The sequence below is a fragment of the Denticeps clupeoides genome, chromosome 1 (genome assembly GCF_900700375.1).
Source record: "Denticeps clupeoides chromosome 1, fDenClu1.1, whole genome shotgun sequence".
NCBI lineage: Eukaryota > Metazoa > Chordata > Actinopteri > Clupeiformes > Denticipitidae > Denticeps > Denticeps clupeoides.
Genome location: NC_041707.1, coordinates 33,732,426 through 33,758,727, shown reverse-complemented (window position 1 = coordinate 33,758,727; position 26,302 = coordinate 33,732,426). Strand labels below are relative to the sequence as shown.

At 46.6% G+C, this 26,302-nt stretch overlaps 1 protein-coding gene across 4 annotated transcripts in view; it reads right to left on the bottom strand.

The window, feature by feature from the left end:
* Positions 1 to 362: 362 nt before the first annotated feature.
* The window catches only part of kcnh5b (potassium voltage-gated channel, subfamily H (eag-related), member 5b), a 51,586-nt gene continuing 25,646 nt past the window's right edge, over positions 363 to 26,302 (bottom strand). For all 4 annotated transcript variants that reach the window (XM_028972564.1, XM_028972566.1, XM_028972565.1 and 1 more), the window contains 4 exons: positions 23,290 to 23,489; positions 22,697 to 22,949; positions 12,591 to 12,787; positions 363 to 2,273 (listed from right to left, as the gene is read on the bottom strand). In XM_028972564.1, the coding sequence (XP_028828397.1) occupies positions 1,155 to 2,273; positions 12,591 to 12,787; positions 22,697 to 22,949; positions 23,290 to 23,489 (1,769 nt within the window). In that variant the 3' untranslated portion in view covers positions 363 to 1,154. The remainder of the gene's footprint in view (positions 2,274 to 12,590; positions 12,788 to 22,696; positions 22,950 to 23,289; positions 23,490 to 26,302) is intronic.

Here is a 26,302-nt window from a genome sequence, read left to right as displayed (position 1 = left end):
ATTATGGGGGGGATGCAGTGAACAAGGAACTCACATAATTTCAGATTTAAATAAAAGAAATCCAATTACTCAGGTAACATAAACATGTTGCTGAAACTGTAGAATTAATAAATCCAAAACCACAAATTACAATAATAGCAAGCATATTAAAATCTACCCATCAGGCATTGTGCCTGGCTTGAGCACCAAAAATAGTATATATATGTTATTATGTACATTATGTTATGATGCCTGATGTTCATTCATTACTCACACAGCTCTCAGTTAAACAGGATAAATATATAAATATACTGCTCTTTTATCACTGTAAAAGGCAAAACCCATTTTCTTTGAAAAAAAAAAAAAAAAAACACAACACACAGTCATATAAATGTAACTGTATTTGTCCAGAAAAGGCAATAGTGAAAGAGGGTGCAGTAGGTAATCAGAAATTGTGTACCTGGAGAAAAACAGAATGCCATCTATGTATCCCGTCAATGAGACGCTTGCATTGTTCATGCAGTGAGAGTGGTATTGCTATCAGGCAGAAAGAATGAGTTTTAATACGTTAAAATAAATGTGTCCGTGGTAATAATATTGAACTATTGTATGCTTGCTTGGGTGAGTGTCAGAATAGCTTATCAATCTGTTCATTGCATCCACCATGTGCCTTGAAAGTGTTAAGTGCTCTGAAAGTGTTGCTGTGGGAACCCAACTCCTCACACATCGTAGACCCTGAAACCCTGAATGTCCATCCTTAAACAGAAATAACAGCGCATTTAAAACAATCAGTAGTCAATATACGTCATGCAGAATGAGAGAGTTCACATTTGCATGCAGTTAAGCGCACTAACAACTTCAGTGTTTCCTTTAGAGCAGGCCAGAAACCAGCTGGACGTGCATGCATTATGTACAGAAACTGAGCTGTTGCCAGTGCTGAAGACACGTTTATAGTGCATACAGATGATTTTTTTTCGAATGCATTATGAGATTCACTATAAGTACTTCCTTGTTTCATATAGAGATGTCTGTTCAGATATGTAGAAAGGTTATTACAAAAAAACAAAAACATTCCCCCTGATTGTGTGTATATCACCTCTAACAAGTTCCCTCCTATGAAGGAAATTTTGTGTCCATGTCTGTAGGGTGGATTTACTGAAGTTAAATGATAATGCTCACAGCGATCCATCGTCCTTATCAGAGTCTGGTGAGACGGGGCTGGACACAGTAAAAATGTCCTGCGCTTTGGCTTTTGACCTGGGCATTTTGCGGCTAGGGGTAGGTGTCAGAGAGTGGCTGGTGGGGGCCGAGTTGTCAGAGAGCAGTTGGAGAATCTGGCCCACCTGCTGCTCCAGGATGGACATGCGTCCACTCAGTGATTGAATGTCCCCCCGGAGCTCCAGCCTGGCCTCCTGTAACGTTGTCTGGAATGAAATCTCCTGACTGGAGGAGAAATGGTTGTGTAACGGCCCTCTCCTGCTACCTCCACCCCCACTCGGGATTGGACTGTGCGCCTCCCCGACCCGGTCCAGGCGAAGGTCACTCTGGGTCAGGCCGCTGTCCCACGAGTCCGTTTTACGGAGTGAGTTCTTTCTGGATATGCTCCTCCCATCATCATGACTCCTGATATCTGGAGAGAGGCGTTCCATAGATGCAGCCTTTGTCTGGGCATTGTTCAGTCCTTCTCGCCTCTCCTCTTCTTCTGTTGGTGTAGGAGCACCCATGTTGTTTTTAAGGCGCATCCAGGCACGGCCCGTGGAACTTGGCTTGGCCCGAACTGTGTTGTTCACCTTCAGCTGACTGAGGTTTGGACTCTGGTTCTGTTCACTGGTGACGGTTGAAGGACCCACACCAGGCATCAACTCCATCACGTCCCGGTTGTTCTGTTTAACCATGTCAGCAGGCCGGGCGTAGGCTACTGAGCTCTGGATGGGGGTGATCTGGGAGATGGTGACCACACTGCTGCTGCAGCATGACCCTCCTGGGCCGGCTGACCCATTCTGCACAAGATGGGTGTGGGTGGAGGGGGCTGTGGGGCTCTGGAGCTGGGTGTGGTGGGGTTGTCGCTGCTGCAGGCTGTGGGAATGGAGGTGCTGCTGCTCCACCTGAAGCTGGTTCTTCTCTAAGTCTGGCTGGGTAGATGCACCCTGATTGCGGAGCTCCTTCTGTTGCTTGAATTTCTGGAAGAGCTTCCGAACTGGATGATCTACTGGGATGGTGAGTTGGACCTCATTCTTTGAGCGTTGCCTCTCCTCTTCCTCTTTCTTCACATCGCTGATCTTCCGGAAAATGAACTAATTTGTAAGAGACAGAGGGAGACACACAGAGTACTTTTCATACAATATTTGCAGCTCAAGATGCTTGCACATCATGCAATAACCTTGGAGATATTATTGGAAGATTTCACACAAGATTTCACATGAAATTGCTTATTATTAAAACAATAAGCAAGTTAATTACAGCCTTAATTTGCTAAATTTGTTCATGTTTCACAGCGTAAAATCACTACTTGCGTTTTTTTTTATTCTTCTCTCCTTTTCTTAGTTTCTCAAGAGAAAGGCTGAAAGAACTCTTATAAGCTTTATAATACCCAATTCATTTTTATTTAGAATTCATATTGGACTGCAAAAGTCCATTATACTGACATCTGGTCAGATGGGTTCAGTATCAGAGTAGCGCAGCTCTCTGGATTTAGTCGTCTAGTTTTGTTATTTAGGAATAAACAGTAATGTTGCAAAATGATGTCCTGATAGCATGGCCAGTTCTTAATATTATAAGCTGCCCGCTCTGTTTTATTTTACTTACATATAAGCTTTTTTTTATATTAGTGGCGTGAACCATCGTAGAACGTATCCTCCCTAAAACCTTGCGTAAAAGATACCTGTTGTGTCCTATGAGTGCAAGTCATCTTTACCTTTACGTGTTCCACTGATCCATTATGATCATATCTGAGAAATGTAATCATTTAAAAGTATTGTGTAGTTATATTGTATTTCTACAATATAAGTTATAGGCTGCCCGACTGCCTGGCCGGCAGGCGGTGCCTGGTAACCCCGGCCTTGCCGACCTAGAAGGGCTTCAGCCAGAGGTCAAGTGTAGACGTAAAGACATAAAAGGACAACGTAACATGGCTACAATGCAAACTCCTTTGTCGATCTTGTATCACGTTTGCCTAGAAGCGGTTTTCTTCTGATCTGACCCTCTCTCACTCTGGCTGCCTTCGTAGGGTGGTAGTAGCCTAGTGGGTAACACACTCGCATATGAACCAGAAGACCCGGGTTCGAATCCCACTAATCACCACTGTGTCCCTGAGCAAGACACTTAACCCTAAATTGCTCCAGGGAGACTGTCCCTGTAATACTGATTGTAAGTCGCTCTGGATAAGGGCGTCTGATAAATGCTGTAAATGTAAATGTTCGTCCCTTGACTACACTTTCCGGATTGATCCTTTAGAGTATTGTTTGACCTCAATTTTTCTGACCCCTAGTTCTGTTCCGATCATGTCAAGTCCTCTGATGACGCCTATGCTCCTGGCCCGACCCATGGCCGCCCGACATGATTACATCCTGCTGCCTTCTTTTACCACGATACATCCTGTTCCACGCACATACAAGCCATGCAGACCCAGCCTGCTTCTCCCTCCCCAGCACGGGGTGCTCACAGAGCTGCGGCCAGGACGCCCTCTTCTTCACCTCCTCCACACCGGAGCAGTAACTCATATTTAGCCACCCTACCTTTAATCAAAAGTAACGCGGCCAGATGCCGGGGTTTCTTAACTCGGTGCCGGCTACAGGCACGACCCCTGTCCAGAGATTAGGGATTTATAATTCAACACAGACTCAATTGGCTGAATTGGTGCCACTGGCTAGAGGGGGCGGTCCACCCACACCCACATCCTCTTAACCCACAACAAACCAGGCGGGCAACGTTCTTCCCTTGATTTGAATATACTCTCTCCTACCACCCAGGGTCCCCGAGGCAGACGTCCGGTTGCACACTAAGGACGATCAAGGGCTCCCACTAGAACCTGTCATTCCTTTGGCTCAGATCCTGGCCCAGTCCACTGGACCCTGCTTCAGGAGGTTGTGGCAGGCCACACCCAGGAACCGCCACCTCCTGACATCCCACCAGAATGCACATTTGTCCCCTCCACCATCCGACCATGGGTGCTGCACTGGGGCCACCATAACACCAGACTCCTGGGGTCAGCTGTGGGTGTCCATCAGCTGCACTTGCACCCCAGGTCCTAGTCTATGATACCCTCATGCAACCATTCAACCTGTGTAAATCCAGTAAACTGTATTTTAATACCTGCAATCCTGTCTGGGGCTTGTATCTAACTGCACACACCATTACGTTCGCCACAACCTGTGAGCAAGCCAAGGGCTCTTCTCCTCCCCACAAACTTTTGTGGTTTCCTACAGTTAGTACAGCTGTAGTATCACATTAAGGTCCTAAAATGACCTCAAGCAGAAAAGGGCTATAACCAAAAAGTCATCATGACAGTGCCTCCTGCTGTGGTCGATTTTGTAGACAACCACCTTCTGAAGTCTGTGTTAAATTATAAATCCATAATCGAGCTCAAACTCATTTCACATTTATTTTCAGCCTTCTCACCTCCTCTGTGATTGGTGGTTCTCTGCTGGCCCTATGACATTAATTACACAAAAGTAGACATAATACACACATGCCTTATTTGAAATAGTAATGAAAATATGTTCTTTTGCTGGGGTGTTCTGACAGCCCCTTAGGAGGTGATATGGCCACAGATGATGGGCTGGGACCTTTGAGATTTTTACTTCTGCCGATCAAACCAGGCTGCTTTGTTCTATGCTTATTTACTTTGGAGTAAAAATCGTGTGAAATCGTTCCCTAAAGTCTTGGGGTACTGCTTTAGCTTTTGTTCTCATCCTCACATGTGTGTGCTCGGCCAGTGAGTGAACAAGGTGTTCAAGAATGCACCATAATCTAGAACATTCTGGGATCATCGTGGAAACTGATTTGGAACTTGATTTTGAGTAAAATATTAAAGAAGGCCATGGCACCATAATAAATACCTTATGAATAAAAGTAACATATATATACTGTGTCAGGATCCGGTCCGAAATGGGGGTTACTCCGGTCCGGGTCAGGATCAGGATCCGGACCAGAGTTTCATTGTTGTCCTGTGTAATGTTCCCTAATCGTTTTCACCTGTGTCAAATGTTTAAAGCTGCCCTGTTCGTTTCTGTCCGCTGTCAGGTCTTTGAAGTTATGTTCTATGTTCACCAGTGTCTTCGTCTCGGATGTCTCCCCTGTCCTGTGATTCACCAATTAAACCCCTGTTCCGTGATGTCAGGTGAAAGCGTCCTTCATTCTTCGTTCCTCGTCACTCCTCGTCCTCTCCGTTCACCCGCCGCGTCATTCCCGCATGGACGTGACATACTGTAATGATTGAGCCTTGAATCAAGGTGAAGATCACCAAGGGAAAGTGTGATGGCTTCAGTTAAAGTCATAAAAACAATCAAATATTATAAGTAGGGGCTTTGCAATACAAAGTACTGTATTATTTGGACAACAGCAAAACAGCACAATCTGTTCTTTTGACTTGATTTATCAAGTCATATCAATTCCCAGTACACAGCCATGTGTGAATATATAGTTTGTTCACTTTTCAGGCACTCAAACTGATTTGCAAAACTTTATGATATAGGCCATAAATACAATGTTAAATAATTTTTCTTTTTTTAATTAATGTTAATAGAACAATGCAAAACTGTGTTTTCTGAATTTGACCCATTGGGAAGGCTGTGGTATCTCTGGTTCAAGTGATTTTTTTCTATATCCATTTTTCCTATATCCATTATTAGTCTATTTTGGAGGAAAGGCCTTAATTGTGGCAACTTTGCAATGTTGGCAAAGGAACTAAAAACTTTGACTCAAAAATTCCAGTTTGTCACCTGAGCTCTGTTCAACTATCCGAAGAGCAGCTGACAAGAAATCATGGATAACAGGCAGATGGACAAAGGGCTCGTCACTCTTCATCACCTGAGGTGATACATTAGCTTTTCTTTCTAATAATGCAAGTAGAACGGCAGCTTATTAATGAATAATTAAATTCAACTGGTGCCTCATTTGATCCATTAAAATTCATTAGATTGACAGTGTAAGCAACTCAGGGAGGTGAAAGAGAGGAATTTCTTAAACTTGGCTTTGCCCCAGAGCTGCTCCTCAGACAAGTTGGCAGCTTAATATAAAAATAACTTTTGTTTATTCAGCGCTATGGATATGAGAAATTCAAAAATGCCACAGAAAAGTGTAAAAAATGGCTAGGAAAAAATGCTAGAGGGAAATTATGATTTGCAAGTTTGGACACAATACTAGAACTGCAGAGATGGGCGACTCTACTGGGCATAAGTGGCATAGCCAGCATGAGAATGACACAGTTGGCAAGTGAATGGAAACAGCTCTCTTCTCCATATGTGATTCCTTCATTTCAAAGCCATTTAGAGTAACCCAGTAACATGCAAAATGCAACACATATCTTATCTAAGGAAGTGGTCAACCAGTCATTATTACGGATGAGTTTGCCTTAAGACGACAATATTTATGATTCTCAGTTGCAATGAAACCCCAACTTGCTGAACCTGATGTCACATCTTCTCCCAAAGAGTATGCAGTATGCAGATTTGAACATGCATATTCTATTTAAAATTGAATATGCAAAAAACAATCGCCAGAAGGGACTTGTGCGCATCCAACAGTGGATCGTCCTGGAAACACCCTAGCCTGTGAGAATGAAATAGGGCAACATGCGGAACGTGAATATTTAAGAAATAATCCAGAAATAGTCCAGAAGGTGGGTCACTGGGGTTTACTGGTGACATCCTTGTGCAAAACAACTAAAATTATTGTTGCAGCCACTTGTCTTTTGGAGCTCCTTCACATTTCCATTTATGCCATTTATCAGATGAACTAATTCAGAGTGACTTACTATAACTAGTTACAGGGTCATAGGTGCCAACGCGTACATGCCAAGATGAATGGAGTCTAGTAATGCTCTGCACTCTACATGTTGCTGCACCCAATCACCGTCATCTGAATTGAGAGTGTTTCTGGAGCGTTTCCGCTCCAGAAACACTTCAATACCGCCCTTCATTGTGAGGGTGGATGACAGTCCTCTCACAAAGATCAGATGAGCCCCTCAAAATGAACCCTTGTGCTTGGTGGTGGCCTAGCAGGTAAGGAAACTGGCTAAAAATCAAAAGGTTGCTGGTTCAAATCCCGAACCACCAAGGTGCCATTGAGCAAAGCACCGTCCCCACACACTGCTCCCCGGCCGCCTCACTAAGGGCGATAGGTTAAAAGCAGAGGCGATAGGTTAAAAAGCACCATCCTAAAACAGAGCCCTTATTATACGTCACACTGCACCTCGCTCTCTCCGACCCTCCAGTACTGTTCGCCTGGTCCCTCCACCGCTCACGGTACGAGGAAGACACTCATCTAGACTCTTCTCTGTCTTGGCCCCTCGGTGGTGGAATGAACTAGCTTAAGACCTTCCTCTTTACAGAATTCTTAGCCTAACTTGTAAATTACTTATAATCTGAATTATGCAAGAAAAAACGACAATAGAGTGAATAAGTATTCGTGGTTTGAGTGCTAGTCAACCAGAACAGATTACTTCATTGATGGCATGAGAGCATGTTGTAAGTTGATCTGGATAAGGGCGTCTTCCAAATGCCATAAATGTAAATGTAAGTGGTTCAAGGATGGAGAAGTTTCTACACTGGCAGCAGGATCATAGGCTCTGATGACACACTGTTGCATTTGGAAAATGAATCGTGGAGTACTGGTAAAAGAAGGCAGCAGGACGTAATCATGTCGGACGGCCATGAGCATAGGCATTGATCATGAGCATCATAGCAGAACTGTAAAGGTGGCCTGATCTGATGAATCACATTTTCCTGTAATTCATGTGAACAGCCAGGGCTGCATGCATCAATTACCTTAGTAAGACATGGCTCAAGGATGGACTATGTGAAGAAGACATCCCGGTGGAAGATGTGTGATGTTTTGCTAGTGGCCTCTTTCTGCACCATATCGTTAAAAATTTTAATATTTTCTTAACCATTTTAAGCCTAACAGTTTGCCAAGCCTCAATCCAGTCAGGTATCTGTGGGATGTGTTGTGCGATGTGATACCATACCCTGGATACCACGGTTCTATTTTGGCAGCAGGCAGGGTATCGGTACAATACGGGACGGGTGGTGTAATGTAGTAGATAATAGATTTAGTTACATTGACTTTTTACATTGACTGTGAAAATCAAGGCTGAAGTCAACCTTCAAATCTGGGCATAAATCCAACACCTCTACCCATTCGCAACACTCTGTCTCCCTCACATACACACACAGACTTTCACTCTTTTATGGGTGAATTCCATGCTATTGTCCATGGTCTTCCAACAGTTCATGTGTGGCCCATACTGTGCCCTTCACTGTAGACCCCACATGGGATCATCTCAGCGTTACCACCTCAAGTGTACAAGTTAATTCAATTACCAGGGTTAGAGTAGTGGTGCACCCAACAGTTCTGAGAGGGAGGGAGAGAGAGAGAAAGAGAGAGAGATACTTCCCACCCATCTCTCATTAAAACCCCAAAGCTCAGGAACAACGCCAGCCGGTGATAAGATGTTGCAGGAGGCCAAAAGAAAAAAGAGAAAAAGTGGGAGGCAGTTCTAATTGCATGATTCCCAATGGGTGGGAGGGGGCATTCAGGGATGTGAGAGTCTCACCTTCTTGTGTGTGTGTGTGTGTGTGCGTGTGTCTGTGTGCACATGGTCTCCTCCTGTCTCCTTAATTAGATTTTTGTGATATTTTTGTGCTTCTTGCAGAGAACACTTGGAGATATTTGCTCGCCCTAAGGAGATAAATAGCACTTTCTAGCAATTTTCTGTGACTGCACATTAACACACAAATAGGCTGAGAATGCAAACACACACACACACGCACACAAATGCACCATGTGAAGGAGAGTCGCTCACAATTAATTCAGATACTGAGACAGTGAGAGATTTTTAAATGCCTGCTGCTTGAGGGAGGGTTCACGTGGCAGGGTCCTTCCTTCTCCCTTAAGTAAGAGACTGTCTTCTTCTGTCAGTCTCCCCTGTTCCTGCATTTCTTCCTCCTCCCTCCTTCTCACACTTCTTCTCTTTCTGTGCTGTTATTGTATTTTTGCCCCTCTCTTTCCCTCTCTCTTTATTTTTTTCTGGCTGTAGGGTTCTGAACTTCAGTAGAGGGAACCTCCCAGCTTATCCCTCTAATGTTTTCTCCTCCCCATTCTCCGTCTATCCATCTCTCCCCTGCTGCCCTCGGGGACCTGTCCTTGTCTCTGTGGGTGGCAGGAGAAGACATCGAGCCTCCGCAATGTAATCCTGCTTGTCACTGTACTCACAGCCTGGTCTCATTCACTGGGCAGGAGAGAAACCACAATGCAGAGAAGAAAGGATAAATAGGAAAAGGGGTTTTGAGAGAAAGAGAAAGAAAATACTGCGAAGAAGGTGAAGAAAGTCACAACCTGCACAGAAACCCTTATCTTAGGCTACTGATTGAATAAATTTATTTCAATCAGACATTTTCCACATTTTGTTTAATGTGATAAGATATTTTTTTCCACAAGCCTGGCAAAAATTGTGGATGACACTGTAGCTAATAGTGACGTTCAGCTCCCGCTGGATGCCAGAGGGAGTGCAGGTGCACCTGAAGAGCAAGCCCACATCATTGTTCTCCAACCTTGTCTGTTCATTTGAAATGTGCACCACATAAAGGATGTCTTGTAGTTTCTTTATGAGGTTCTGCAGCTGCTGTAGCAAAACCATGAACGTGTTATCGTCCATTGTTGTACGTGTGATGCGTTTGGGGTTATCGGTCAGGTTGGACGTTGGTCTAATATGTCTGGGATGCAAGCTGGACCTGACACAGAATAAAAGAGGTGAAAGCAGTTGCAGAGAAATGCTAGAGAGCAGGTGAGATTCGTGCGGCAGCTATAACTGAAACACAAACTGGCCAGAGTTTTGAAAAGGGTTGAAATAGATAGATATAATCTATAGATTATAGATTATATAGCTGAGCTGAGTTGAGTTGAATTGCTGTTGATGTGAACTCAAATCACCTGCTTCCGCCTTCCCAGGTGGTCCCCTGATGAGTTACGATCCACTAATACATCCCACTAATACTTCAAAAAAAGCCAGTTTGCCATCCACACGGAGACTCGGAAAAGAGAAATTCACTTTGAAACCCATTTCAGACAATAACCTTTCTGGGGCCCTTTCTCTGTGTGGACATTTGTATCTTGCTGCCATCACAGGGCATTCCCATCTGGAGCAGTGCAGAAGATGCAGAGCATCCAGTTTAACCTGATATGGGTCATGATGCAGATACTGAGCATAGCTAAACACACAGTTTTATGACATATTGTGTATTCAGTATTTAGAATACAAAATATGAGTACCTGTATTTCGTTACAGTTTCCGTTTAAATGAGTGATAATCAGAATACAGTTACTTTTTTAAAAATAAATGGATTACACAGCGGTCTTTTCCTGTTTCATATGTTAGGTTATCCCCTCTCTATCTCCTCTCTAATTGTGGTAATTCCACGCTGCGTGGACCACGCATAACACAGGTGTTCTGTCGAAACATGCTGCATATCGAGTTGCGCTACCAAGCGGATCTGCGCATGCGCAGCCCATCAAGTTTGCGTTCAGTTTCAGCGCCCATAAATCCATGCTACCCCTGAAATTGTAAATAATATGATTTAATTCACTATTACACCATGATCTTTATACTCTTACAGTGCACATGGACTGAGTGTGTGTAAGGTGACACGCCACCACCCGGTTTAACCTTGCCGCGAGGTAGGTGCGGTCCTAATCAAAAAGAGGGTCATTTTTCTTGTGCAAGGCTACTTTTTATTTTAACTAAGTGATGGAATATGTTGGTGACCATAACAGTAAATAATTTTCAATGGCATATTTTATGTTTGTCTTCCACTTTTCAGCTTTATAAATAATGGGGCATTTTGGGGCATGTATTCTGTAATCTGTAACAGAATACATTTTAAAAGTAACCTTTGCAACACTGTGTGTATTGTACTTTTTCAGCTGCCATGACTTAGCTGATTTGATATTCCATTCTTCATCACCCACCATCCAGTTTCTCTCTTCACACACACACACACGCACACATGTTCACAGCCCTTGCATGCACACACACACCACATTAACATCTTAACAAATGTACTATAGACATATACTGTGATATAGAACAAATAAAACGGGATAATATAATTCAATAAAGCGACTAATTCAATGCAGCAGAATACTGGGACACCTCCATCACGTGCTTGCCTGCTGTCAGTATCTGACTTGAACACACCCATGTTAAATTGTGACTGCTCAAGCCTCATGATACATCTATTGAGGGTTGAAGTCATTTCGCAATAATTATTAACATTGTTAACATTTTAATGACCAGTCACACTACAGAAACACCCATCAGCTGACAAATGCACAGCCTGCCTCCTTTTATGTGGATTTCATACAGAGGCCACAACAGAGTGTTGCACTGTAAATATTTCATGGTCTGTGTCGGGAGGAAAGAGCTGCTTAAAAGAGGCTGTGTCTGGACACATTTTCTGCCCCATCTCCTGACCCCATACGTCACCTTAAACATGCCCTGGGGGGCTTTATTTAAATTAGGGATGAAGCCCTAATTAAGCTCCGATAGCTCATTAGGCTCGCTGCGCTAATGCATAGGCAGGCCCCTAGTCTGCAAAAAGCTGCCATGGACTCCTTTTTAACAAGTGGGGAGCTTTGTGACGCGAATGGTGACTCAAGTAACGTGAAAAAAGATCCCCGGTATGGGATAAAATGCTTTTTTGATCTGCTGGTGGAACAGGGTGGTGGCTTTTGAGTTTGTTGGGGGAAGAACTTCCTTAATTCAAAAAGAAACGGCGCTCGAGAGAGAGAATGCAACGTTATTATTCATAAATTATTCATTTATGACCATTAACCTAAACACACTGAGCTGGAGACAAATGCACAGCTGCTCTGAGGCAACACTGTAATGGCCCTGTGTGTGTCTGTGTGTGTGTGTGTGTGTGTGTGTGTGTGAGAGTCAAAGGGACAGACACAGAGGCAGAATAATCAGTTGCCCAGCAGGGACAGACAGAACGAGTGTCTGGAGAATGACGGACTGTGTCAGACTGGGTTTCACAGGGAGTCCGAGACCCCATCATGCACAAACATTCACACTCTTCGCTCCTACTGACCCAAATCCTACCCATAATCCGACTCACGGCTGTGAAAAGCAAATAGGCTAAAACACCATGACCAATAAGCTTACAGCTGCGTGGCCGAGGCCCAGTTCTGTCCCACAGCCACACTCACTGTCACATGCCACCAAGATGTGACTCTCTGGTGCCAGTCTTTTGTTAAAAGACTGAGTAAACAGGGACACCCTGACAAAACAGCAGATTAGCGTCTTTCTGGCGCGGGGGTTGCCAGTAGAAATACGGTGTGTAACAAAGCTTCATTTAATTACATTTGTCCAGAACAGACAACATTTGACATACCCGTTTGCGGAGGTTGCAGGTGAGGATGAGGTTACGGGAGAAGGAGCTGGCGAAGGCGGTGTAGAAGTCGAGCACTTTCAGCAAGGCCTCCCTCTTGATGATGTGGAGATCGCAGTAGGTCAGTGCTCTGACGTTTGCACATGCATGAGCCAGGGTGGTTTCCTTCCAGAACACATCACCAAAGACGTCACCCTTGCCTGAGAGCAACAGAGAGCAAGACTTAGGTACTTAATAAATATATTCATAAGGAGTACTGTACAATTCTGAGCTGGGCTTAAAACCATGCCAGTCAGCACATCACAACTCAGGAGGGGTTAGAAGAAGAGGGAAAAGGTGAATGAGCTTTAAAGGGGACGGGAGCACAAAAAAAAAAAAGCTGAGAAGAAAAATGACTATTCAATTAAAATCAATCAATTATCACCGCATGGGAGGTTGCGGTATTACAGAGTTATGACATTAAAACTGACATTTTAATTTGCCACCACTTTAAAAACCTGGAGAGAGTGCCACTTAGCTCATTTTCAAATAAACTCGATTACTCTCAACCATGTGAGTGACTTGGTTGCATGAAATGACCTGAAATGTGTAAATATAGCCTTGTGTGTGTGTGTGTGTTTGTGTGTATAAAAGAGCTGCATGAATGATATCACAGAAAAAGTTCAGATTCTGATGTCTGATTCTTCTGGACAGATTGTGTAAAGCAGCCTCAACTCAATCCACACAACCCTTAGCTGATGTGTTCCTCCATGATCACAAATGATTTTAAGTCCTGCTGCTTCTTCATTGCAGTTCTATTTAGGTTCCCGAACTCGGAACTCTCAGCGGGTAAAATGTGGTGACTGAGGAGACCAGTTACAATTCTGCTCATTCTCCGCCTGCCATGCCAAAGGAACCACAAATAAGGTGAAAACAGAATAAACTGAAGTGAAACAACCACGTGAAACAAGGTCAGCAGTTTCTCAATCAGATTTTGGTTAAAGCTTTCTTTATTTCCCTTGCCTGCAAGGGATGCACAATGAATCAATATGTGTAGTGGTTTTGTTTTAAAGACAACAGCCAACCTTAACACTGACAAGCAGAAATGAAAAGTTCCTAAACGTTCATAAGCCTGTACAAAAGCCCTGCAGATCTAACAAAACAAGTAAGAGTACAAATAAAATACTGTAGCAGAGATAAAAGATCAGAAGCTCTGATGCCAAGCCCTACCCCCCACACCTCGTGAACAGTGCCCGTTAGAGTAGTTGCTTTGTCATGTGTTTGCATGCTTGCAGAGGTGAGTTGAGTCCAGTCAACTGTCACCCGGCCCCACCTCCCATCAACTCGCTTCTCCTTCAACATGAATTTTGGATTAAAACGGAACTTTCTGTAACTTTCATACAAATGTGCCTCTTATCAGCGTTTTCCCCCACCATCTCTCGCCACAGCACCGTGCACATCCTAATTAGACGAAACCTGTTGCGTGCACGCTCAACTGTCACCACTCGTGTCCCCGTTTTTACATACTGGCGGTCTGATGTTAAAGATCTTTCATTGCCTGCTTATGCCTCTGCTCCTCTGAGGCTTAGGCAGGCTCTGCAGTGGGGACATCTCCGTGTTCACAGTCTGCGACTGAGACGAGAGCGCAGAACTGTCCCCGAGTAGCTCTGTGTTGCCATGGCACCAAGAAGTTTCATAAACAAGTGGCGCGGTGGGAAGAGATCAAGCTATTCCTAGAGGAGGACTAGAGAAGACGATTAACTTCATATGACTGTGGCAGTGTTTACCTGTGTGCACTTGTGTGCAGCAGGCTAATACACAACTCAAGAGGGCTCAAGGCACTCTGTTTTTAGACAAATCCATTAGGGAGGTGGTCCTCAAATATTTTATAATGACTTGCATTAAAAAAAACATAGCTTAGCCCCATTGGACTAGTTCATATAGGAGACATTTTTATTCCAAATGTGTCAATACAACAAACACAGTAAGAAAGCATTTAAACACAGCAGCTCTATATATACTGCTAAAAAACACTTAACACTTAAGCAACACAATGTAACTCCAAGTCAATCACACTTCTGTCAAACTGTCCACTTAGGAAGTAACACTGATTGACAATCAATTTCACGGGTGGACATTATAGGCAATTAGCAAGACGTCCCCAATAAAGGCGTGGTTCTGCAGGAGGTGTCCACAGACCACTTCTCAGTTCCTATGTTTTCTGGCTGACGCTTTGGTCATTTTTGAATGCTGGTGGTGCTTTCACTCCAGTGGTAGTATGAGTCTACAACCTCAGGTAGTGCAGCTCATCCAGGATGGCACATCAGTGTGAGTTGTGGCAAGAAGGTTTGTTGCCTCTGTCAGCGTAGTGTCCAGAGCATGGAGGCGCTACCAGAAGACAGGCCAGTACATCAGGAGATGTGGAGGGCAACAACCCAGCAGCAGGACCGCTGCCTCTACCTTTGTGCAAGGAGGAACAGTAGGAGCACTGCCAGAGCCCTGCAAAATAACCCCCAGCAGGCCACAAATGTGCATGTGTCTGCTCCAACGGTCAGAAACAGACTCGATGAGGGTGCAATGAGGGTCCAACATCCACAGGTGGGAGTTGTGCTTACAGCCCAACATTGTGCAGCACGTTTGGCATTTGTCAGAGAACATTAGCAAATTCACCACTGGCGCCCTGTGCTCAAGCCGTAGAGAGTGGGCTGATCCGAGACATCCAGAAGAGGCAAGGTCTCCAGGTGAGTGGCTGGAGCAAACAAGGAAGTGTGGAGGTTGGGCGCAGAAGACGTGCCCCTCACCATGTTCAAAATGTCAAGCCAAGAACTCTGCGCTCTGCTGCAAAGCCTTCCCTTTGGCCGGGATGACACAGTCGACAATGACAGTCACGACGAGGCATACTAGTGGGCGTGTGGTGCAGGGTTTGCAACTCCCACTGCACATGCCTCCCAACACCACATGATCTACCTGCAGAGTCAGCAGTGGCCGTCATCCTCCACCAGCACACGGCCACCACCACCTTGAGTGCAGCGTTCTGCCCTCTGCTGGTCCAATCGGGTACTACAGTACCTCCAGGAGCCAGCCGTTCCAAGCCGGCCTGTAAAGCTGTTCACTGCTGCTACCACAGACAGACTACAGCCACCCAGTCCAGCACCAAGAAGTCACCCTCCAGTGAAGCCAGTTGCTGTTTGGAGGCCACCATGCCCAGCTTAGCCCATAGAGAGACCCAAGGGCGTGTTAGATAACTTGCTGTTCTTTCTGTCTTTCTGTGTGTTTGCATCTGGTTGTATCCGTATGTCACCCCTTTTTCCCCTCTTCTTATCCAGCAGTGGGCAATGCCACAGCCAAGCAGGTCCCTCTTCCATTGACACCAGTCCAGAGTGTGGTGGCCTCTGGACCACAGCAAGGATGGCGCTCCCCCATAGTTTTGTTTTTTGGAGGGGGCCAATGCGGGTTGGGGCCTCCTTCTGAGAGGGGGGCGAGCAAGGAAGTGGTAGCCAGTGAAAACGGCAGGTGGTCATCAGGGTGGCAGCCAGGATGGGCAGGAACAGGGTCTGCTCGTCCCAACGGATGCAAAAGGGACTGAGCCATGAGTTGTCAAACGTAGCTCCCATACTGACAGTGGAGGCGTGCAGGAACGGCACACTTAAAGTAGGAATGTGCAGGAATGTCACCTGAAGGTACTGTCCTGCAGGTTGGTGAACGTGTTCAGATGCCACCTCCCTGCGGTTAGGTAAGTGGTCTCCTCCCTGATGGCGGCAGGGAGTGACACAGGATGAGTCACAAGGGACGTACAGGGGCTCTCCGGGACCGCCTTAATGTCAGACGCAGGGAGGGACACAGTATGCGTCACAGGGGACGTGCATTATCAGGGGTTGCACGTGCCCGGATGGCTTTGTCCTGTTTTGTGTGTGCAGGTCAACGGAGGGGCAGAAGCCGCTGCCATGCTGGAAAAAATCTGGGGCCCAACCAGAGAGTCCCTCTGGTGCCAGGGAGGACCAGCAATACCCATCATGCCAGAGCCCTGTGGTCCACCAACATCCCCTCCTCCTCCATTATTGGTGTGTTTTCAGTTACTGGCAGTCACCACACACCTTTGTGTTTGTTTCAGTTACTCCTTTTCCGTTATTTTCGGCCCCCGTGTCAGTTATGGTCCTCGCTTCTGTGCCTTCATCCCCCGTGAGGCCCGAGATGTGACATGGTTTTACATGTTAAAGATCTTTGATTGCCTGTTTATGCCTCTGCTCCTCTGAGGGAGTCAAAACGAACAAGCATAAAATAAGGGATTTTCAATATTTTTATATTTATATATAAAAATATATTTATATATTTTTAATCAGTTATCAATGAGAGGTCACTGTTTTCAACTGGTCTTTTTACGCAGTAAACTGGATTAGACTGACAACTCCTGCTTTGCAGGGTGTATGAGATTAAAAATTCAGAACATCCATAATATGATAAAGCATCTCGTAGGAGGAAGATCAGCAGAAGAAGACGGTATCCCTGCAGAACTAGTGAAGGGATTTAATGAGAAATGTAACACAGATGACTGGCCACTGGTCAGGAAAAGTCACTCAAAGCTTTTTCATTTCCCAAGAAAGATGATCCTGCATACAGCGTAATTGTCTAACCGTTAGGAAGACCAGATCTCCTGTTTTCCTTAACATATCAGGCCGGGTATTTAGACTTGTCTGGGTGACTAAACATTCGTCAAGTCATCAGCTTCTCCTCGCATATTTGTGCTAGTAAAAAAGCATTCACTAACCCCAGCCCCACATTTTTTTACATAGCGTAAAAGTAAAATATACAGCTTTCTTCATTTTACATGTCAAAAAGATTTCGCGCCTCCTGGCACTTTCTCTTTTGTGGTTCTTTGAGTATTAAAGGTTGCCGAGCCCTGGTCTAATTAGTCACACATGAAAAGCAATAATCTTCAAAAATAGGTCAGAAAACAAGATTTAAGCAACACTAGGATCGGAATCTTTTTGTATGCATTTGGAGCCTTGAGGGCATTCAGAGATGAATTGAGAGCAGACACAGAGTTGAACATTTGCTTCATTGATTATGAAAAGGCATTTGACTACAGTTGACTGGAGTAAGAAAATTCTGAAAAAATAAGGTGGAAGGCACCAGACATCAGACAATAGGGAACATTGCAAGCGGTGTTGGGCAAGGTTGTGTACCGACATCGAAGGCATTAAAGGATGGAGTCCATCAGCTCACAAAATGGAGCACCCAAGCAGCTGTAGGCATATCCTGCCACACCACCAATCTATGGATCATCTGCATTCTAGATTTTCATCTAAGCACAGAAAAGGTGTTTTATCTAAGCCTTTTAAATTTCACTAGTGATGTTCTATGCATGTTCTGATGTTTAGTGGTGGCCAATGAAAAAGCATTTGTTCATTAGACTGGTGTTGTTAATCGTCTTGGGGGCATGACAAGAAAGTGGATGGGCTCTCTTACTTATAATGTCATCACAGTCCCATAACTCATTAAAGAGACATTTATGATTCCTTATGTTGTGATGTTAAATATATTGGTTTAAATCTATTCTAATACTATAATAGATGCAGATATGTGAGAGGAATAGTGAGCAATGAAGGAACAAGTAGTTGTAATCACTAAGATGTAACATTCCTTAAATCAATGATGAGACCTCATGGACACTCAAAGCTGAAAAAAAAGAGAATAAAATGACAAGAAGGAAACTACTAGAAATAAACTGGAGATAAAAAAATATGCTTTTCCAGGAAGGGAGAAGGGAGAATGGTAGAAACAATAAACAAGCAACCCACTCAAAACCTGTTTGAGAGATAGAACCTCTGTAAATAAGTTAGAAGTATGTGCCCATTATAGCTATGACAATTAACTATGGCAACTGACAGAGCAAAACGCAGACAAAGCAAAAAAAGCCAGATCTGTATCTCTCACTCCCTCTCTTTCACGGGCCTCCCACAGACTAAATCTGTCATGAACCATCCCTACCGAGAGCTCCACGGGCGACAGTGTCCCAAGCCCACCCCCGCATCAAGCTCACCCATAGCCCGCCTGGGCAGATGCCATTATCGAAGCCTCAGGCTTCCCTATTGCGGGGGTTGTGGTTGGGTTGAGGCGAGGCTGTTTCGGGCCGCAGAGAATCCCACGAAAACTGAGAAGCTAATGCGTTTTTGATGAACCCCGCTGATTAGGGACTCTTAATGAAGCTGCTCAAGATGTTTAGGACTGGAAGAGTAATTAAACCAATGTGAGTAGGAAACCCTCTGAATCACAATTTAATGTGGAAAGCAATGAGGGGTTTTGCTGTTCTCCCCAAAGATTTGGTGGCCTGTCAGGATTGCCTGCAGCTGGGCTCCACACCTGACTTTAATCCTGACGCCCCATAAATGCCGGAAGTTTCCGCCCGTTCGGGGTCGCTGGCATTTTCGTGGACTCTGCACGAACTTGACCTGGTTTTGATTCATATGTGTTTTGAGTTCTGGCAATCGCCACACGCCTACGGGTTAGTTTTAGTTTATCGGTATTTAAGTTAAATCGTTTTCGGCCACCGCGCCATTGTTTCTTTGAGTTTATTGTTTGTTTATAAATAAAACCCCGTTCCCAGCATGTCAGACCTCTGCGCTTCCTTCCCCCGTAAGTCCGTAGTCGTGACAGAATGCCAGCGACCTTTCCCCCAAAAGCGCAGAGGTAGAAAGCAGAGGAGAAGAAACGCCGCGAAGGACGCAGCCCGGCGCGGCGAACGCGGACACCAGGGGAGAGACGCGCCGCCCGTTCTGGTGGAGCGTTTTCTCCCCGAGAAGCCGTGGTACGCGGCGCCGCGTGATGACGTCACCCCCGGGAAACTCCGCGAAACCCGGAAGCGACAACGTCGGCGGGTGAGTGGGCGGAGCGAGGACGTTGGCGTCGGCAGCAGCGAGGAAGTGACGTGGGCAGCGAGCGCAGAAGATGCGACCCCCACGATCTTCGCCATGTCGAGCCAAGAACTCTGCGCTCTGCTGGCAAGGCTCCCCGTGGACTGGGACGACACGGACGACGACGAGAGCACGGGAGACGAGAGTTGGGCTCCGCCCATCGCACCAGTCTGCGATCGTCGCAAGGTCCGTGGGGACCCACGTCACTTCCAGGGGGGTGAGAAGCGGCAACAACAACGGCGGCGTTCCTCCAGCGAGGAGGTGGGCAGCCTCCAGCCCGAATGGCCAGAGTACTGCCCATGGGAGCTTATCGCGCCATGGGTCCAGGATGTCCGCAGGGTGGACGACCCTTGGAGTCACCGGTGGGAGGACACGGATGACGAAAGCGATGATGACGTGGATTTTCGGTGGGCGGTCGGTGCCGGGATGGCTCCGCCCAGCGTGCGCGTCCGAGATCATCGCGGCGTCCGTGATGACCCATGTGACTTCCGGGGGTACGAGGTTGATACGGACGACGACCAGGATGACGCCGTTTGGGCAGGCGGTGCCGGGATGGCTCCGCCCATCGCGCCCATCCAGGAGCGTCACAAGGTCCGTGGAGACCCACGTCCCTCCCAGCAGTGTGAGGAAAGCTGGTGGAAGAGGGCGACGGGAGGTCGCCAGCCAGTAACTGCGCTGCCGGGACTGCCTCGCAGGGAATCCTCCATTCCTGCTCCAGTCGCCGACCCGCCTTCCCTCTGCCCGGACGTTCCCCAGCGAAATGGCAGCGCAGCACCAGCGTCCACACCTGCTGGAGAAGACGTCCACCCCCCTCCAGACCACACACCTACCACCATCTCCAGCGACGTGCCCAGCCCCGTGTGGGACCGCCCAATTGTCCCGGGACCCTTCAGTGGGGCAGCAGACACAGACGAGATCACTACCATCCTCACGTGTCTGTTTGGGTCAGCATGGGGCTGGAGCACAACCCTCTGGCAGCAGGGAGAGACAGACAGGAGTTTTCGGGACTTCCAACAGAGACTGAGGGCGGAGTTTGATCGGCCTGAGCCAGGGATCGAACTCTGCCCCTCCACCACATCCAGTGCCAGTCAGGATCCGGGGCAAGAAGACCCAGCACTGGTGGGCGACGAGAAGGTCGCTCCTCCCGAGATCCTGGCTGTGCCCCCTGAGGAGGTCCCGGAGAGCCCAGAGAGGGAGCCAGACGACCCTCTCTTCTGTCTGTCTCTGTCTGTGTGTGTCTGTGTGGCATATGTGTCCGTATGTCGCCCCCACTTCCCCTCTTTGTGTCCACCAGATGGCGACCCAGCCGCGGAGCCGAACCCCAGGGAGGAGGTTCCTGACCCGAATGTGCTGGTCCAAGGCGAGGTGGACAAGCCCCAAGGTACCCCTAAGTCCAGCCGGGGGGGGTGCTCCCCCAAAGAATTTTTTGGGGGGGTGCAGTTCGGGTTGGGGACTCCTCCTGAGGGGAGGGGAGGTGGGGAAGCGATGGAGCTGGGTCCTCCGGTAGCCAGTGAGGAGGGCGGGGCAGGCATGGCCTGCGTCTGCCTCCGAGGGGTGGAGCGCCATAGAGCCCCCGGGTAGGCATGAGGACCCAGCTGGGACAGGCACGAAGAGGGCCTGCTTGTCCCAACGGACGCAGAAGGGGCTAGCCGGATGGTCTGGCAATGCCCCCCCCTTGGCACCAGGGCCGGGCAGCGAGAGGGGCTGCATAGTCCCAGAAGGCACCAGCCTGGGGTGCCTGGAACAGTCGCCGGAGGCTTTGGGACAATCTCCCTGCGCGGTGCAGGGGGTGACACAAGATGTGTCAGAGGGGACATGTGGAGACAGGGCCCACACGTACCCAGATGGATCGGCCCTGATTATTGTGTGCAGGTACGGGAGTCCGGGGCCGCCAAGCGGGACCCGACGCCGGGAGCCAACCCCCCCCCCCCCCCCCCCCCCGGGAGCCTGGCCGAGGGTCCGGGGCCGCCAAGCGGGACCACGCCGGGGAGCCAGGCCGAGGGTCCGGGGCCGCCAAGCGGGACCACGCCGGGGAGCCAGGCCGAGGGTCCGGGGCCGCCAAGCGGGACCACGCCGGGGAGCCAGGCCGAGGGTCCGGGGCCGCCACGCCTGACCACGCCGGGGAGCCAGGCCGAGGGTCCGGGGCCGCCACGCCTGACCACGCCGGGGAGCCAGGCCGAGGGTCCGGGGCCGCCACGCCTGACCACGCCGGGGAGCCAGGCCGAGGGTCCGGGGCCGCCAAGCGGGACCACGCCGGGGAGCCAGGCCGAGGGTCCGGGGCCGCCACGCCTGACCACGCCGGGGAGCCAGCCCGAGGGACCGGGGCCGCCACGCCTGACCACGCCGGGGAGCCAGCCCGAGGGACCGGGGCCGCCACGCCTGACCACGCCGGGGAGCCAGCCCGAGGGACCGGGGCCGCCACGCCTGACCACGCCGGGGAGCCAGCCCGAGGGACCGGGTCCTCCAAGGGGAGGATACAGCAGGGCAGGAGCCCTGTGGTTGCCGCCGTCCACCCCGCCGCCTCCACTGATGGTACTGTTGGGGCTCCGAGGACGTAGCCCTTGGAGGGGGGGCTCTGTCAGGATTGCCTGCAGCTGGGCTCCACACCTGACTTTAATCCTGACGCCCCATAAATGCCGGAAGTTTCCGCCCGTTCGGGGTCGCTGGCATTTTCGTGGACTCTGCACGAACTTGACCTGGTTTTGATTCATATGTGTTTTGAGTTCTGGCAATCGCCACACGCCTACGGGTTAGTTTTCGTTTATCGGTATTTAAGTTAAATCGTTTTCGGCCACCGCGCCATTGTTTCTTTGAGTTTATTGTTTGTTTATAAATAAAACCCTTCCCAGCATGTCAGACCTCTGCGCTTCCTTCCCCCGTAAGTCCGTAGTCGTGACATGGCCCTCGTTGTTTCGCTCTCATTCATTATCACCTTCTGCAAAAATGTGGTTAAATCAAACTAGACTGAAGGTAAACAAGAATCAATTTATTCACTCATATTTACTGATCTCTCATATGAAGGTATTTCTCCTCCCAAGATTAAACCTCACCGCCAGTGCCCCAAATTCCCAGTTATTAAATTGAGACTTTATCTCCTAAGTTTTCTTTCTCCAAAGGTATGGTCATGAGGCAAGTGTCCTTAGATGTAAAGAAACCTGAGGAAAACCCACAAGACTGCTGTGTTGATGAGAGCATTTTTACTTACAAGCAAACACTCACCCAATATAGCAATGACCTCGTCATCCTGGATGACCTCAAGTGACCCTGACACCACGAAGCAGAGCAGGTCCACACTCTCTCCCGCATGGAAGATAAGGTCGCCAGGGGCACTGTGAATGGTCTGGAACTCCACCGCCAGAGAGCGCAGGCAGCCGTCACTGGCCAGTCGGAAGGCAGGATGCTCGTTGAACACCTTCCTGTTCAGGTGGACACAGATATCTGCCCGCATGTCCTTAGGACATATGGACAGCACCTGAAAATAATAACAATAGAATAAAAATAAAAAATTGTGACCTACTGATATCTGTATGATATGAGGTTATGTGTGCAGGTCACATAGGCGATGGTGCATGATAATTAATTTTCATGCTGGTAGCCCTTCAGCATGAATTTTCCATAGATATCATGAAGAAATTACTTCCGGAAAGGATGTCAGAAATATGAACCAGAAATATGATTAACTATGAGAATGTCATGTCATGTGGTAGCAGAATCATTGTCCAGCTACACATACTCCACCGACACTAAATGTCAAACTAAAGGAAAGAAAGTTTTATCCATGAAGGTCCTTCAGACATCAGACATTTTTTTACCTTTTCTGTGTCAATGCCTTTAGACATGGACCAAGTGGACACAATGTAGTCCATCACTCGCTCGCTCAACCCCTTAGGAACCTGGTAGAGCTTCAGAAAGTCACGGACATTGTTCAGCATCTCATGGTAGCGGTTGGTGTTGGCGTACATCTGCTGGAAGATGGTGGTTACATTTCCAAAAATAGTGGCGTATAGCAGAGCTGCAGAAAAACATCAGTTGAGATGTCAGGTTAGACTCAGACTCGAGTCGACACATTTAATTCAAATTCAAAATGCAGCTGCCACAATTCTTACAAATATGAAAAGAACGTCACTACAATGATAAATTCATAAGCGTCCAGTCACCGAGATGTTTAATGAATAAACACTTATCAGATCTCTGAGCTCACAGGGGAGTGGATCTTTCAAACAGAATTAAACTCGGTATGGCTACTTTTATCCACTATGCTGCACATTGTGGGAATCTGATCTCAGATCTGCTGAATCCCAGCACTCAAACCTTTACAGTTTACTGATGTCCAAGGAAGCAGCAAGCAGTTTTACTTGTACCCTTGTACTTTTCTGTTAATTGCACTCTTTCTATTCATTTTATGTTTTTTATTTGTTTTTTTTTTTACATTGTTTTAAATATTTGTTTTAATTTTATCCTGCATTCTCTTTTTATATGTGTACAGCACTTTGTATGAACGCCATGTATGAAATGTGCTATATAATGTGCCCTTTTCTCTGTCTAATGCAGCAATATGCGGCTATTACTGCATCTGATTGGAAATAACCTAATAGTAATTGCAAATAAAAAAAATTAAATAGGTTTATGTTAGTGATTGACTAGTATAATATCTTATTACATTAAAAGAATAACCAAACTTCATGTGAAGTACAGGATAATTCATTCTCTTGTTGCCGAGCAGCTGTGTGCATTTCTTTATGTGTAAATGCGTAACTGCAAACTTCAGATCCACACAAGTTTCATGCAACTGGAGTAAAACCAAAAAATACCAAAACAATGCAATAGTGTCCAGACCAAAATGAGTCTTCAAAATACTCAAGTCACTAACAAACAGAAAGAAAGAAACAATGAGCAAAAGAAAGAAAGATGCCTCACCGAGTCACTGAGCACGTGTCACGGCATCAGCGCGGGACTAGAAAGTGAGCGTGTGTGGGAAGAAACGAGGAATCCCGGTGCGATTGGATGCAAGGAGGCAGGCAGGTAAGTTTCCTCTGGTTTAATCTGCAAACTAGAGCCGGCGTGAGCCGAAAAAAAACCCACGGATGTTGACTTGGTAAGAGGTGATCCTGGTGGTGAGGTGGTTGCAAACACAAGCAATCCATGACTGAGCAGCTGGCAGTGGCCATCATGCCAATTTATGGGAGTCACGTTACCTCATCTCCATGTTGCTCCTGGGCATGTGGATGGAGTCACGTGACAGTACCGGCTCAAAGATTGACTAAGTGGGGCTATACTTTTCCCGCAGAGAGAAATAACGAGCACGACTCAGTCAAAAATATAGTTTACCCACACTACCTACAGGCTCCCTTTCCTCCTGTCACTAAGTGAAAATCATACCTTCTCAGATATGACTGTGTATCAGCGTTGCTTCATCGTCAAAGTCATATTTGGATTTGATCATTATTTGTCAATTAAATCATTCTAAATGCTGTATTCTGTCATTTGAAATGTGGTTTTAATGTGGTCTACCTCCGAGGCACTTTGAATCCAACATTTGATCCACATTGAAAGAGGGCTTATATAATAAAGGGAATATATAAAGAAATTACATATACAACTGTAATTTGCCTTATTAAATACACAGAAAAGTCAGAACCAGATGATAAGCCCCATGTGTGTAGAACCTCTCAATTATCGTCTGGTGTTGTCTGAACTGGGTTTAGGTTTTGTGCCATCATGCCAAAACATAAAAAGCCTTCTACTGCATTTTACACTGGTAGAAACCATGGTAGCTTCTATTGGTAATATATAGCAACTATCATCCACTTAAATGGAACCATTTCAACCCAACTGAAGTACATTTAAGAGAATTCCCAAACATCTTGAAACTTGAAAACTTTTTCTTGTTGCATGTCGGCACTTAATCCTGTGTCAGTTGCAATGAGCACATCTTCATAATAAAAGTTTAATAAAAGTTACAGTGTATGAATATATGTGATGTGAAATCCCCTTTAGTCAAGGATTGGTACATCCAAACACTGAACGTCATATTAGAACAATTTAGAAAGTCTAAATGTTATATTACATAATAAATTCATGAGAATTACTCATTAATGGTCTCTCTATGCCATTATTCTCTGGAGACACACCAGACCAGCCAGTCTATTTCTTCAGGGTTTGACAACTGATCAGACAGAAGCCTCAGTTGCACTCTCAGCCCTGAGGGGATTTCTCTCTTTAGCTTCTGATCAAATTACGAAATAATGTCATGCTGTTTATGGCTAATGATGCCCTCTGCAGGAACTACTGAAGGGGGAGGAAGGGGTTTGGTTTGATTAATGGAAGAGCTTTGAAACAATGGACAAAGCATTTTAATATACATTACAGGCCAAAAGTTTGGACACACCTTTTCATTCAATGTCAGGATCAGGTGCACCTGGAGACACACCTGGGACCAATCTGGAGGACCGCTGTGGTTCCGCCCATTGGACCTTGTGGACCCTGCAACTGTTGTGTATAGTTTTCAGTTCTGGCAATAGAACACGCCTGCGGGTTTGTTTATGTTTTTCCCCTTTTGTTTCCCTGTTTTTGCCCCTTGCGCCAGTTTGATTTGTATTTAATAAATCACTGTTCCCAGTATGTCCTGCCTCTTCCTTACCCCTTCAGTGAAAATCTACCAATGTAAATGGTCATGAAAATTAAAAAAAACATTGAGTGAGAAGGTGTGTCATCACTTTTGGCCTGTATTGTAACTGTATTGAAAATGTGCAGAACTGTTCAATTGTGTTTTCTTGGGACAGATACTTATGAAGCTGGGTCACCATGGATGTTAAGACGTGCACG